This window comes from Pan paniscus, chromosome 8 (assembly GCF_029289425.2).
Source record: "Pan paniscus chromosome 8, NHGRI_mPanPan1-v2.0_pri, whole genome shotgun sequence".
Lineage (NCBI taxonomy): Eukaryota > Metazoa > Chordata > Mammalia > Primates > Hominidae > Pan > Pan paniscus.
This window is the reverse complement of record NC_073257.2, coordinates 17,626,445-17,642,944: the sequence shown is the minus strand read 5'-3', so window position 1 is coordinate 17,642,944 and position 16,500 is coordinate 17,626,445. Positions and strand designations below refer to the sequence as shown.

At 40.5% G+C, this 16,500-nt stretch overlaps 1 protein-coding gene across 7 annotated transcripts in view; it reads right to left on the bottom strand.

Annotated features, from left to right (window-relative positions):
- Positions 1-16,500, bottom strand: part of AKR1C3 (aldo-keto reductase family 1 member C3) — a 78,141-nt gene that overhangs the window by 26,016 nt on the left and 35,625 nt on the right. For 6 of the 7 annotated variants that reach the window (XM_063607237.1, XM_063607238.1, XM_063607235.1 and 3 more), the window contains one exon: positions 3,647-3,724. The exons of the other annotated variant lie outside the window; for it this stretch is intronic. In XM_063607237.1, the coding sequence (XP_063463307.1) occupies positions 3,647-3,661 (15 nt within the window). In that variant the 5' untranslated portion in view covers positions 3,662-3,724. The remainder of the gene's footprint in view (positions 1-3,646; positions 3,725-16,500) is intronic. 7 annotated transcript variants of the gene reach the window in all.

The following is a 16,500-nucleotide window of genomic DNA, read 5'->3' as shown; positions in this document are numbered from 1 at the left end:
CTTAGTTGGTTGGCTTTATGGGAGTCCTGAGAATGTTGGCTGGTGCCAAAGTTGAACGATGTACTGAGAGAAACAGCCTTCCCTAAGTAAAATTATGTCATTAACCACAAAATATATTTCTTATATACAATGATTGTTTTTCAGAGACTCTCAAAACAAGTGCTTATTTTAGAGGAATATTTTTATTCATGTGAAAGAAAGTTTTTGGTCAATGCAAGCATTTTGGCCACATAAGTCAATGGCCACTGCAGACCAACTGTCCCTCAGAACAAATGTGTTTAATGAAGGTGACACCATCCTTATAAAATCAATAAGACTGAATGAATGTCTAGGTTTTTAGCAAAATCATAAGCTTTTGAGGTGAAGGGTAGTTAAACATTAACCAGCTGGGCCCCACAGGCCACTTTCTTATAGCTGCTTACAGCTTATAGCCTGTATTACAAGGCCCTAACGTCTATAGATAACTTCTGTAATGTGAAGAAGTTTCAAATTTTCCATATTTTCCAGATCCTGCATTCCAACAGATCCACTGATACCATCCTGCGTAAATACCCACTTTAAGGAACTGATTTGATCCTAGAATGCACTTACTATATCTTTATGTTTTCATCCCCCACACCCTAACTAATCAGCAACCCCCCAACTCCTCAGCCCTCTATCTGCCAAAAGTCCCTTGAAAACCCCATTCTAAAACTCCCTGGGGCAGTGAATTTGAGGTTGCATCCTACCTCCTCCTTTGGCCATCATTTGATCATTCAACTCTTTGTCAGTGGCAACTCCTGCTATTTTGGTGTGTTGGTTTGTTACTACATAGTGAGCACAAACATGGTGGTCCAATACAGAGGCTCTTCCTGTCAGGGGTCAACGAGAAAGTTCATCTAACACTACGAAGAAAGTGAGACACAGATAGTGGCTTCCTTAAGATCCTTCCATCCTTCCTAAACACTACACATTCAATGGCAGGCTCTGTGAAATCTTTGTTTGTTTGTTTGTTTGAGACGGAGTCTCAGTCTGTCACCCAGGCTGGAGTGGTGCAGTGGTACAATCTCAGCTTACTGCAACCTGCACCTCCTGGGTTCAAACGATTCTTCTGCCTCAGCCTCATGAGTAGCTGGGACTAGAGGTGCATGCCACCATGCCCAGCTAATTTTTGTATTTTTATTAAAGATGGGGTTTCACCATGTTGGCCAGGCTGGTCATGAACTCCTGGCCTCAAGCAATCCACTTGCCTTAGCCTTCCAGCGTGCTGGGATTACAGACATTAGCTACCGCACCCAGCCAGGCTCTGAGAAATCTTATATTTACAAAACTAAAGGTGATAATTATGCAAGTAAGTATACTTGCACAAGGAAAGATTTTTTTCTCAACACGATTTTTAACATTTTCACACACTCATTCACATTCCCATACAGTGTTTCCCATCTCCACATCTTAACCAGATGTTCTTACTCCACATCTTAACCAGACGCTCTTACCGGCCTATGTCCGGACATGTGCAGTGAGAGGGAAGGAAAGAAAAAAGACAAAGATCTTGGCACTGATGGACCTCAGTTATGTAAATACCAGTATAGAGGCCGTGCACAATTCCTTCATTGCCATTGTCCAGGTCACGTTTGCTCATTCCCTGACTCTGATTCATTATTTCACTTTAACTTTTCTGCTTTGCATACCATGCAGATACCCCTGCAGGTGCAAAGAGAATTTTCTTTCCTCGCCCTTCTGAAGTTTTGGTGACTTGATTACATAAGATACACTGACAATGGAATAATTAACATAAAATGCATATAAATTCATATACATGTACATGGAGCAGCAAATATGAGACTCCAAGCAGGACCAGATGATTGAAGATTTCATCACATCCTGAGGCTACAGAGAGAATAGGGGCTTGGGGTCTCTCGGGGAGGTGGGGTCTCAGGTAATGGGGGAGAGAGAGAGGTATGCATGGTGAGCCAAGGCTGTCCCCACACAGATGTGAGTCTCTCAGGGGCTCCCCAAGCTGCCCTGAGGAAGATAGACAGTGGCCTATGGAGAAGTTTCTCAGTCAGACCTTTAAAGCATAGGATCTTAGTCTGTTTTTCCTGGGAGTTAATCTTTCCTTGATCCAATTAGGCAGATAAGGCGGGGTTGGGGTGTGCCTCAGAGAAACGCTTTTATCCTCTGTTCACTTCACTAACGTGTATTTCCTCAGCACTTGCAAATCTCTGCCAGAGAAGAAAGCTTTTCAGGGCTATTTCTGTGTCTGCAGCCTCTCTGAATTGTAGCCCCTCTTAACAGCAAGATCAAAATATACCAAAAAAGTACATTTTAAGTGGCACATTTTGTTTTATTGCACCCTGTATGACAAGTCTTAAAAGCTAAGAGTGCACCATGAGCTCCTCAGTTGGGGGCCCCACTCCTGCCTCCTGGGAAGGCAGATACCACCCTGAGACACACTGGACAAGAGCATCAATAAATGAAATGATTTTAAAACAAATAGCTGCATTTTATGTGCCTATTTCCAACCACCTGGCACAAAAGTAAAACACCTGTGCAACTCAGAACAAGTACAATGATCCAGGCTGGCTACTGGAAGGTCTAGCATGCCATCCAAGTCCTCTAGTCATGGTGAGTCAGCAAGACTCACAAGGAGACTGGAGTTAACACTATCGAGACACCTTTACATGAACACGTCTAGTGACTGTTAATGCCTTAAAGAAGGTGGAGGAGAAATGTCTGCACCCAACAGCAGAAGGGCCTGTTCTACTCATCACTGCAGACCAGGCATCTGAAGCTCTTCTTGTCTGATTTAACCTTGAGGCAAATAGTCCCTTGCTTCAATGGCAAATATTTTCAACTTACCACGCTATTCACAAAGCAGAGATAACAGCATTTAAACCACATGTGCTCTTAATCTCTCTGGGCCCTGCCTATATGTATGAACAAATTTAAATTACTTGCATATCCTCCAGTGAGATCCCTATTCTATTTAAAAATCATATTGAGGAACATGTCGGACTGGAGAGAAAATCAACTCACAAACAGGTACTGTACTTTGCTGATGACCTGCCTTGCATTTAACCCTTTTTTCATTTGACCCAAGAATTCTCACCAGTGGCACTTGTGGCGGCAGTTTACCCTGAGAAAACTTTGCCACAAAATATCTCGCTTTTATGATTATGATTATGGTTATTATTATTTGAGACAGATTCTTGCTCTGTTGACCAGGCTGGAGTGCAGTGGTGCAATATCAGTTCACTGCAACGTCCGCCTCCCAGGTTCAAGTGATTCTACCTGCCTCAGCCTCCCGAGTAGCGGGGACTACAGACACATGCCACCATACCTGGCTAATTTTTGTATTTTCAGTAGAGACGAGGTTTCACCACCATTCACTGGCCAGACGAGGTTGGCCAGGCTGGTCTCGAACTCTCAACCTCAAGTGATCCACCAGCGTCAGCCACCCAAAATGTTAGGATTAAAGGCATGAGCCACCGCACCTGACTTATTATTGTTTTTGAATCACTCTAGTATGTTGACTTTGGAAACAAAAGACATCATTCCTTTTATAGCTTTCTGTTTTTGTAATGGTATTTCCATTTACAAAATATAGTAATCATATTTTCAGATCACTGACAATGTCACATCTTAGAAAATGTAGGATTCTTACCTGTGATATTTGCATCCTTCTTGAACAGTTGTTGGCTGAAGATTCATTTGATGAATCGATTTTTCAAAAGAGACGATTCTGATGATTCAAACAATTCTGATCTTAGTTCTGTTTAGAAATAACTCCGAGAACAGTTTTTATATGTAATTTTTACATTGAAAATCGGTCAGATTTGCTTCAACCTCAAAGAACATGTTAATGTAAAACTAAATGGGCACTGGCAGTGAGCTGCACCTTTTTTTTTTCTTTTTTCTCTAAAGGGAAAAGGATTAAATGTTTGGTTAGTTTCAATGGCAAGCAAAACCATCCTGCCATTTTACTAAGGGGAATGTTCAGCAAAAACCAAACTCCTTGCCCAGAGAGGCAAGCAATTAAATCAACTTTAATGTTTTACCCATTGTCTTCAGAAATCCATTCAAAAGACAAACCTTGCATTTCCATAATAGGACCAAGTGACTTGGTGCCAGTCTCTTAAGAATAAAGTACTTAGCTAGGGTAGGGAGTCAAGAAGAAATGGGAACTGTGGAACTCCAGTTTCCCACAAGAACATCATTCTAACAAGCAACAGAAGGAAATGAAAACCTATAGTCTTGACATGACCCATTAATTTCTGGGGAGATAACTGTAGCTTCTTTGCTTTTTGATTTTTCTCCCCTGGATGCCAAGAATATATAAAATCACATTTTCAGGTATCCATATAGACCCTCTTCTCTCTATGAGAGAAAAATACCCAGGGCTTGTGGGGATACAGGGCCCCTTTGGTCAAGTGATTAGTTCTTTGCTCCTCAAAACTCAGTCCAACGTGGTTTTTCCAATGTGGAGGTGGACAAGAGGGGAATATTAACCTCATCACTAAACCACCACGAATGTTCTTTAGTGAAAAAAAAAAGATTATCCTGTTTAACCAGGGAAATGGCTAGAGATTTCTATGAACAATTCAAGTTCATGTAAAGAATTTAATGAGTTCAATAATCCCAATGAGGTGCTGAAACAGAGACCACAGTGGATGTCAGACAACCAAATACAAAGATATTTTAATTTTATGCATGACTTCAAAAACCAGATTTTTCATTATGTGCGCCAAGTAGCCACATAATTCTGGGCATGACTATTTAAAACAGGAATGTGCAAATAAAGCAAAGGCAGCGCTCCTTTGGCTGGGTAATGGCGTAGCAGGTCAGGAGGGAGAACTTCCCCCAGACAGAGCTCTATGCATGACAGTGAGGAATCAAGTGAGTTTTACGATATGTCTTAGAGAGCCTAAAAATGAGACACATGAAAAGAGATGCTTACAAAAAAGCAACAGAAGGAAATAGAAGGCATGAAGTAGTAGAGAGCATGTGATAGTGTAAGCCATAAATGAGAGACAACAGGAAAATTTCACCATCAGTAACAAGCAAAGAAAAATATAGATGAAGCTGGATCAAGGAAAAGCTGAACATTGGAAACTGCAAAATTTTATAAAGTAGTGTCTTAGTCCATTTCCTGCTAATATAATGGAATACCTGAGACTGGGTAATTTATGCAGAATAGAGATTAGTTTTTTACAATTCTAGAGTGGAGAGAGAGAGAGAGAGAGAGAGACAGAGAGAACAAACTCATCTTTTTATCAGGATTTCAATCCCCGATAACTAACTCACCTCTGAGATAACAGCAATAATTAATGAATGAGGCAAATCCCTCATGATCTAATTATCACTTAAGGGTCCCACATCTCAACACTATTGCATTGAGGATTAAGTTTCCAACACATGGACTTTGGAGAACACATCAAACCATAGCAAGTAGGTAACACAGAATTTTAATTTCCTAGGACACAACTACTAGAGTTGTTGCTGTGATTTGAGAACTACTGTTACAGCATCTTATTTAAGTGTGTTTTGTGTGTTTGCAACCGTAAAAACAGGCTTAAATGCAAGTGAAAGGTGGTTGCTAAAAGGATCCTGGGTGACTCCAAAAACAAAGGGTGAAACAACTGGGATTTGAATAGCTCAGAAACCAGTGCAGCTCAGGATATCTTAGCCCCAGCAACCTGTGCTCCTCCATTTCTCTAGAGCCCCCCAGCAATACATCCAAGCCCCCATGACTCCCATATTCCTTGACTTTTTTTTTTTTGAGATGGAGTTTCGCTCTTATTGCCCAGGCTAGAGTGCAATGGCATGATCTTGGCTCACTGCAACCTCTGCCTCCCGGGTTCAAGTGATTCTCTTGCCTCAGCCTCCCGAGTAGGTGGGATTACAGGCATGCACCACCATGCCCGGCTAATTTTGTATTTTTAGTAGAGACAGGGTTTCTCCACGTTGGTCAGGCTCGTCTCAAACTCCCAACCTCAGGTGATTCGCCCACCTCAGCCTCCCAAAGTGCTGGGATTACAGGCATGAGCCACAATGCCTGGCCATTCCTTGAGCTTTTTTCCACATGACAAATTCCCTTGGGAAAAGCTCTGATTGAGAATAAGTGTCTACCAGTAGATCAATCCTTTATGGTCCGACAGGGTGTTAAAAAAAAACTTATTTATGACATTTCCTAAAACACAGTGAGAAATACTTCACTCAAGGGGGGCCATGGCGTTAGATGTAGGGCCACTTAATTTGGGTCTTTCTGTGGGAGAGCGATCATGCTGGTGGGGGCCAAGGGAAAAATTTTCTCTACCTTCTGAAGTTCACTAAAAATTCACCCAACAAAAGGCAGATTAGAAAGAGAAAAGGCACACAAACTTATGACCATGTGTAGGGGAGAACCACAGAGCAACGTGTAAACCATCTAAGTTTATAGAAAAAAAATGAGAGACTTAAGTCTTGGCAAAACAGATTGTAGTGGCAACATGGGTTATGGGAGGGAGAAAAGAGGAGGCCCGGCTAGCAGAGGTCTTGTTATTGTCAACCAAAGAATGATGAGACAGGTCTCAGTAATTTTAGGAGATTTATTTGCCAAAGTTGAAGATGCACCCAGGAGACAGGTCTATGCCTTTCTCTGATTTTGAGGGCTCCAAATTTAAAGGGGAAAGGGCGGGATACTGAAAAGCACACAGTTCTCACATCAACAGCAGGGGGCAGAGGAAAAATATGGGGACTCTGCATTTTACATAAGATAACACAGACAAAATGGGGTAGGGGAACAATCAGAAATGCATTTGTGCCTGGGGGGTGACCGCAACTGTAAAGATAAGCTATGGATTTGTATCACCATGGTGAAGTTTCAACAGCTCACCAGGAATTTCCTTGTGGACAAAATATGGGGGAGGTGGGTAGCCTTTCATCTTGTAACCATCTTATTTAGGAACCAAAAGAGGCAGGCAGGTTTTTGTGTCCCAGTTCCTGGCTAGAATTTTCTCTTTGGCTGAAAGAGTTTCGGGTACCAAAATTTAATCTTCTTGCACACTATGTCAATGAAACCTCACAGATAGCAGCACTTAAGAGAAGAGATGGAAAATGTTTTCTTCAGACCTTTAAAGATGTCAGACCGTCAGTTAATCTTTCCTAAGTCAAAGGGAAAGCCTCAGAGAAAGCCTGGCTGCATCCAAGCAGAGTTTCTCTACAGGTGCAAGCCTCTCTCATAAAAGACAGTTTTCAGCTGTTCTTGTATTTCCTGCCCTTCTGAATAGCCATCTTGAAATTTGTCAAAATACTTTCTTTTAGAGTATGGACCCCCAAAATCTGAGAGAGGTCTCAGTTAATATAGAGAGTTTATTTTGCCAAGATTGAGGACAAATGACCATGACACACCCTCAGGAGGTCCTGAGGATATGTGTCCAACGTGGTCGGGGCACAGCTTGGTATCATACATTTTAGGGAGACATGAGACATCAATCAACACATGTATGATGAACATTGGTTCAGTCCGGAAAGGTGGGACAACTTGAAGTGGGGAGGGGGCTTCCAGGTCATAGATAGATAAGAGAAAAATGGTTGCATTCTTTTGAGTTTCTGGTTAGCCTCTGCAAAGGAGGCAATCAAATATGTAATTATCTCGGTGAGCAGAGGGGTGACTTTGAATAGAATGGGAGGCAAGTTTGTGCTGAGCAGTTCCCAGCTTGACTTTTTTCTTTAGCTTAGTGATTTTGGGGCCCTAAGATTTATCTTCCTTTCCCAGGAATGAAATATTTTGGTTTCCTTCAAGCTCAACTCTGCTTTCAACCAAGACAAGTGGGGATTTACAACCACAGAACAGGGTGAGGTCAAGGAGGAAGAATTACTAACAAGAAGCACCCGAGGTGAGGGTGATGTTCTTGATAGCAGCAAGGCAGAAACTCTGGAATACCAAAACACAGTCATGGCAATATTTTCATTTTTCTCATGTCTCCTTGGTACTAATCAAATATGTCCATGCTCTGCCCTTGGCCCTCTTGAGAAGGTGGGGTTTTCAATTCTTCATATGGTTCTGTGATCTGGGCTGGAGCTGCTCGCTGAGTCACGTGGGTAAGACTGAGAGAGAAAGGAGGTCCATGTGCTCAGGACAGTGGATGTAATTGGGCTGTCCCACTGAGGAGTCTATGTAGGGGAGGGTTGTTCTATGTCTTCCATTATGTTACCAAAGGTAGAAATTATGGGCCTATGGGGATCTCCAATCTCAATCTTTTACCTAATTTGGGACAACTGTCAAGTCTGTTCTCCTTTATATTGGAGAATAATGTTAAAAATGAAATCTCCTGCCATTCTACAAAACTCTCTATAAAGTAGAAAATAAAGAAAATAATTTTCTTATTAAAAAAGCATTAGGGCTGGGTGCAGTGGCTCACACCTGTAATCCCAGCAATTTGGGAGGCTGAGGCAGGTGGATCATGAGGACAAGAGTTCGAGACCAGCCTGGCCAACATGGTGAAACCCCGTCTCTACTAAGAACACAAAAATTAGCTGGGTGGGGTGGTGCACGCCTGTAATCCCAGCATCTTGAGAGGCTAAGGCAGGTGAATCACTTGAACTCAGGAGGCGGAGGTTGCAGTGAGCCAAGATTGTGCCACTACACTCTAACCTGGGAGAAAGAGCAAGACTGTGTCTCGAAAATAAATAAATAAATAAATAAAATTTAAAAAGCATTAAACCAGGCTGCAATGTGCATCACGGGTAATATGCTAAAGAGATTACAAAGACAGAAAGAAATCTCACCCCTTTATATAGCCAAGAAATATAATCCTTACATGCATCTTCTTGAGATAAATGATAACTGGTCTTCATGTAATAAGGCCTAACACCACCATTTTTTATAACATTCTTTCAAACATTCTTTTTATAACATTCTCCATCCTAAATTCACCTGGTAATTGGGGTATCCTTCTGTGCTAGACAGTCACCTTTATCCCAAGGAAAAATAACATTTCTTTATGACAAGCAGGCAGTTGTAGCTTGGAGTAAGGGGCCCATGGAGATATGAAGTTATCTTTCTCGATATTTTCATTTCCAAAGAGTTGTCTCTCTTGCCCTTAACACAACACTGGCAGGTTGCAATTCTGGCTAGAGGCTTAGTCAGCTTTTCAAAAAATTGACATGCATAATAAAGGGACTAAGGAAGAGTTTACAAATACAATTTTTTTCTTAAGAAAATAGTCTAAGAAATGAGCATAGAAGAAAAGGTCTCTATCCTTACTGGCAACAGGAAAAACTCAGCTTTTACAAATGACCCTTACATTTGCCTAGAAACTTGAAGTTCAAGCAAGCATGCTTTCTAAACAGAAGGCTTTAAAGATTCTAATTGCAGTCACATACTCTCCTCCCTGAGGTGGATCATTACCCTCGTATTTTAGTGATCAAATATAAGCATTTATTTTGACTTATGCCAGGGTTTGGCAATAAATTAAACACATTTGTAAATCCCTAATACTTAAATTGCTGCTCAATAGTACTAGAACCCAGAGGTAAGTATCATATAGGCTGGTCTTCATGCCCACCTGTCTGTAGCTATTAAATCATAAGAGCCAGAAAAAAACAAATTCTGCTATTGCTAAAGTCAAAGACAAAGAAAGCTGGGTACTGATTAACATGGTGAGGACAGGTTTTATCAGTAACATAACATCGCAGTAGAGAAGAGGTCCAGCGTGAACTGAACTGAACTATGATCTATGCAAGATGACTCAGCATTTTAAAGGGAAAATGAGGGAGAAGGGAAAGGCTGAGCAGAGACTGAGTGGAATCAGCCAAGCGGAAAATTACAAAAAGTAGGAAGGGGCTGCTTGGGCCATGTGATTAGTCCCTCTGGGTTTGCTAACTGGAACTAAGGGAAGTTGGACTCCTGCCCTCTGTGAGACTGGGAGACAGGCATTTCTTCAGACATTGCTGGAACAAATACTGAATTCTTTTGGAAGCCGTGAGTTTTCTCAGGCTGGCTCTTTAACAGGGCTTGGTTATCTATCGATGTAGCCTTGAACTGTTAGAAATTATGTTCAGGTGTGTTCAGATCCTTACAGACCAAGGCGAGGCCTATTTCAAAAGAGACTCAGAGGAGCCTGGGGAAAGTCTGTTCAAGAAGAGAATCTGTGCCACTGTGTGGGGTGGTCTGTGCCTTAGTCACCGTGAGTTGTGAAAAACAGGTGTTACCAGCACTGACACGCCTCTAAGGAGTCTTTGTCATATTTGATTCGGTCCTCATGCTCTTTGGATTTTACTCTCATTATGTAGAGAGGGAATAGACAGAGCCCATGAGAGCAGGGAGAGTCTCTGCCACTGATCTCCCTTGCTTATTTATTCTCTTGCTCCTGATCTCTTACTCTCCTGCTTTGCACCATGGAGCACCACAGCAGGAAGGCTCTCATCCAATGAGATCACTATGGCCTTGGAATTTCCAGCCTCTGGAGCCATTAGCCAAATATACCTCTATTGTGTAAGAACCAGCCAGTTACAGTTATTTTGTTACAGCAACATAAAGCACAGTAAGATACAGCCATATAATTCTCTGTAAATAAGTGGAAATCCATTGTGAGGCAACAAAAAGAAATGTTTCCAGAGTAGCTGGGACAATCCACTTCAGCCCATCAATACCACCCCATAGAAGCAAAGCAGACATGAAGATCACCTATCAGGGCTCCTAAAATACCCCCAAAACACTGGTTAAGTCTATGCCTCCTTCTAATAGGCTGTCTTAGTTCATGTCAGCTGCTATAACAAAAGACTGCAGACTGGTTAGTTATAAATATCAGGCATGGATTGCTCACAGATCTGGAGGCTAGAAGCTCAAGATCAAGTGCAGACAAATTTAGTGTCTAGTGAGGCCCTGCTTCCTGACTCATAGATAGCTGTCCTCTTTCTATCCTCATGTCACAAAAGGGACAAGCACTCTCTCGAATCTCTTTAACAAGGACACTAATCCCATTTATTATGGTTCCACACTCAAGATCCAACTGAGACAGAAAAATAGGGTCTGGAGACAGGGAACACAAGGCCAATTCACACTTCAGCTATGACAGGAAATATCCTCTCCATAAGGTATATTCCAGGTAAATGACTTTGTAACCTCACTTCACCCTCTTCATTTACATAGTGTGTGCACCAGGCAACCAGTGAAAATCCCTAGAGAGTATTTAAACCCCCACAAATTCTGTAATGAGGCCCTTGAGCCACTACACTCAGGCCCACTTCCACAATGTGGAGTGTACTTTTATTTTCAATAAATATCTACTTTTGTTGCTTCATTATTTCTTTGTTTGTGCATTTTATTGAATTCTTTGTTCAAGATGCTGAGAACCTGGACACCCTCCACTGGTAACATATTTTGCTGAGCCAGCCAGGAGAAATTCCAGCAGAAGCTAGGCCCAAAGTTTAGGATTTATTTCTCTCCTTTCCTTTCTGTTTCATACAGGGGAATCTCTCCTTGGTGGGCAGTGCCTAAACACAGAGAAAACTGCAGAATTCTGGCTATGGCCAGTGAAAACTAAGGGTGTCCATGTGAAGGCACCGAACCGTCACCAACCAGTTTGCTTAAGGGACCTGGGTCTTCTCTTTTTTTCCTTTCTTTCATTTTCAGCCTCTCAACAACTGCTTTCTAGTAGCTCCTTGAAAATTGAAGGCAATTGGCTGGAGTCACTCCCAGGTATTGCCTGAAGGCCTAGGAATGAATGGGACTATTTGCCCTGTGCAGAAGGCGGAAGGGCTCTTTTCCTTTTTTTTTTTTTTTTGAGACAGAGTTTCACTCTTATTGCCCAGGCTGGAGTGCAATGGTGTGATCTCAGCTCACCACAACCTCTGCCTCCTGGGTTTAAGTGATACTCATGCCTCAGCCTCCCAAGCAGTTGGAACTACAGGTGCCTGCCACCATGCTGGGCTAATTTTTGTATTTTTAGTAGATGGGGGTTTCACCATGTTGGCCAGGCTCATCTTGAACACCTGACCTCAAGTGATCCACCTGTCTTGGCTTCTCAAAGTGCTGGAATTACAGGCATGAGCCACCATGCCTGGCCAGGAATTCTTGCTTTTCAGGGTTTTGCTTAAGTTTTAGGTTATAAGAATAAGAATTCTAGTTAACACATAATTCTGTAGGCAAAATGTGCTGGAAAAGATTATGTTATTAGTGAGAAAAAGAATAACTTTGTATAATTCAGAAGTTATCAAATTCTAACTGACTTTTTGGATTTTAGGCTTCTAGACAGTTTAAGCATGTTGAATATACTTTCATAAATAGAATTTGAGTTCTATTTCTCTCTCTGCCTAATTTCTTCAAAATTTGTAAACTATTTGTGAATATTCTTAATTCATGGCAATATGTTTGTCTGCATACAGTTGAGCAGGGTCCCTAAGGCCACTCAGGGAGAAAGAACCCAGAAACCAGACATGCTTGCAAAAGAATATTTCTTACCAGTTAGTCTCTGGTCTCTTTCACTCTGTGCAAACTGGTTAAATGAAAGGTAAAAGTCACCATTTGTCCCTTCTGTAAAGTTTTAAATTAATTGGTTTAATAATAATATAAGAGCTTAAATCAAATATTTTGTCAGAAAAGTGAAAAATGTAATGCTTTTTATTTAGTTCATGTGACTTGAGTAATCTTTAGGAAATAAACAGTTTTAAAGATTATTGGTAAAATACAGTTGTCTTGAAAATGTAAACATGTGGTCTAAGTTATGTTCAAATATTAGGTTTGCTAAATGCTTTAAGGTCATAAACTGCTTCTTTGGTGTTTGAAATTTGTTTAACTTGCCTGCTTTCCAGCTAGGTAAGGCCTGAGGACAGCCCACTCGGGATGGCCCTGGGGGCTTCTGGGATGAAACAGGCCTTCTTGGGAGGCTCCCAGCATTCCCTGTGCTCTTGCCTCTTCTCCCCTCTGCCTGCCTGAACATCCCCCTGAGTCCCTGCCACCCCCATCTCCATGGGGAGTTGGCCATGCCCCTAACTATGCTGGAAACATTCTAATCTTATCAGAACACAACTTAGCAGGTTTTACATTACAATTAAGATTGCTAGGAGTCACCATTAACATGTAATTAAGATTACTAGAAAAAGTTTTATATGCAAGATGTGTAAGAATAGTAAAATGTGTTTTGTTTTGTTTTGTTTTGGTAAAAGGTTATAAAGGGTTTTTGCTTAAAATTTCTGAGTCATCATTTTGGCAAAATAAGTAATTTAGGGCAATCTGGAATTCCAAAATCAAACTTCAGTTTCAAAATTGTCTTTTCTAATGCCTGGCTTTTTGGATGGATCAGATGGCCCCTGAAAACATCCAGAAAAAAGGTAAACAAGATTATTTAACATGTTTAGGTACATGGGATCACCAAAATGATGTTCAATCTTCTTTAGGTTATATTTTGTGAATAATGCTAATGTATGTTCTAAGATTATATGGAATTTCTAAAATTCAAATGTCTAATTATATGCCATCAACTATAATTATGATTATGTTACTATAAACCATAGAAATAACCAAATTTTCTTGTATAAAGCTACTAATCCAAGTAGAACAAAAAAAATTAATCAAATACCAAGAAAATACTTTGTCAGATTTTCATGTTAAACAAGCTAATACTAAAATTATTTAAATATACAATTTGAATAAACTCCATGGTCTGAGTCAAATCACCCATGGTAACTCATCAGCTATCAGTACAATGCACCTAATTTGGAGAATCAACTGGTATTCAAGAGGATATAAGTCTAATGTTAATCAAGTTTAGACTCATGGAGAACCAGGATGGCCACATTGTCCTTCCTGAGTCCTTAAAGCATTTATTATTAAAAGTTCTGCACTCCATGACTCACCATGGAAAAGATAAAATAATCCAATTTGAGTACATTGGTGTGGTAACTTACAAATTACTAACATAGTTTATAACTATTGTTTGGCCCCATATTCCTGGGAATACAAAGCTTCAGGTACATTCAGTTACCTGGTGTGCAATTTAGACATTTTATGAAAGGATGTCATTCAATTGTTATTTTCAATGCATGTTTTCTAGTTGTATAAAAGCTTTCCCATGCAAGAGGGCTGATGTTATAACAGTAGATTATTATGCTACAGTATATTTTCACCAGGTAAAAAAAGCTTTCAATTGTTTGGATCTTCTGAGAACATCAGAAGATCTTGCCATCTGCACTACAACAAAACTTTGGGACCTTGAACTTTGGGTACATAATCTCACAACTGAGAAAGTTCCCTCCACACTCTTGGAATTGTACACTCATTGGAGCCCTTAAGGTAAAACTAACCAGGGAAATTTCTCCCAAAATGAAGATGGCATCCTTGAAGTGAATATCTTTTCCCAAGTTAACAGATTAACACTTCTACTGTCATGAAATTCTTATCTTTTATTATTTTTTCTTGCTTATGCCTCTCTGAACAATAGAAATGGAAAAGGGATCTGTTATGTGCACTTATGGGGTGTACTTTTGTTTGTTAAGGAATTTGCAGCCAGCCTTATAAATGGATAAACTTATACTTTGGTAGATAAAGGACAAGGGCCCAATGTACATAAGAAACTTTAATGGTACATATGTTGCCTAATAATCATTCAAAAACAAACAAACAAACAAACAATGATTCACTCCTCTTAATCCACATCATAGGTTAAAGAGAACATTGCCAGGAGGCCTTCACTGTTCTAGAAGGGCATCATTTGTTAAGTGCTTTTTCCATGGTTTAGAGTAGAGAAGCAATGAATAGAAATGTACCCCCATTATATGCTCTATAGCAAATTTTACTGTAAGGGCTACAGTTAAACAACAGACTTTAAATTCTTTTGTGAAAGTTATAATAGAGTTGGATGAACAGAAAAGTATCTATGCTGCAGCTGGCACTTATGACCTATGGAAAAATACATTAAATGAAGATTATGGAAATTCAGTGAAGGAGATGAGACTGCTAAGTTAAGTGAGTAGACTCTTTATCTAGCTCATTCTTTAATCTATTCTATTTTAGGAGGTTTGGCTTATGGGGACCTTGGATGAGCACCATACTCCAAACTCTAGGTATTATGCTCCCAATAGTCATAATAATAGTCTCCTTGCTGCGCTATATTCTCTCAAAGGTTTTAAATGCTTATATGCAACCATCACTAGGATGTCATTTGGTCTCTCTTCGACTGGAATGACAAGAGCTGAAAGAAATGTGCAACCATGAGGACACTGTAACCTGTCAATGACATGCTGAGATGGGAAACCCAAAAGGATGGTAACTGAGAGTGGCGCTAAGGCCCTAAGTTTTGGTCACATTCTCACCTAAGTGAGAACCTGATCAAAAAGGGGAAATTTCTGAAACAATTATAGGAGGCCATTGTTTTGGACTGGGCTCATGCACTGAGCCTCAACAGACCAAACCAAACCAAAATGGAGTCACTAGTTCTAAGACTTTAAGGAAACACACAGATCCTAGAACACACCACAGACAAAATTTTGTTTGTCTCCTGCAAATCTCTATAACAAACATTCTCGACAGCACAGGTATCCACTCCTGAAGTTCCCAATAAATGTTTTAACCAAATTCATTTCCTCTCACCTAGAGACCATTTAGCTTCAGATGATCATGCAACAAAGGCTCCAGCCAATTCCAGGTAAAGACACCACCCTGGCCATCAAGGAGATACCCTGCCTCCACTAGAGAGAGCAGAGTGAGAGTTCTGTGATCCTCAATAGGTAGAGACGACACCCCAAGCCAGCATGAAGCAGCTACAGAAGAAAGACCAGCTGTCCCTCTGCCTCCCATAAAGATTTATGAAGATCACATCTCTCAGTGGGGAAATGAGTCAAGAAAATAATGTCTGGAGGCAGGGAACATAAGGCCAATTAACACTTCAGCTATGACAGGAAATATCCTTTCCATAGGGTGTACACTAAGTGACTTCGTAACCTTACTTTGTCCTCTTCATTTACATAGGGCATACAGCAAGTAACCAATGGAAACCGCTAGAGTGTATTTAAAACCCCACAAATTCTGTAATGGGGCCCTATGCTCATGCCCATTACCACACTGTGAAGTGTACTTTCATTTTGAATAAATATTTCCTTTTGCTACTTCATTCTTTCCTTGCATTTTTTTCTGCATTTTGTCCAATTCTTTGTTCAAGAAGCCAAGAACCTGGACACCCTCTTTTGGTAACACAATCAATTCCTAAGTACCAACCTCCTAATGTCATCATCTTGGAGGTTAAAATGTGGTATATACATTTTGTGAGAATGTAAAGACTTCTTTATCCAGTCTGGTGTTGACAGGCATTTAATTTGATTCCATGACTATGCTATTGTGAACAGTGTTACAATGAACATATGCATGCACGTGTCTTTATGATAGAATGATTTATATTCTTTGAGCTATATGCCCAATAATGGGATTGCTCGGTTGAATAGTAATTTTGTTTTAAGTTCTTTGAGAAATCACCACACTGCTTTCTACAATGGTTGAACTAATACACCAGCAGTGTATAAGTGTTCTCTTTTCATTAGAAC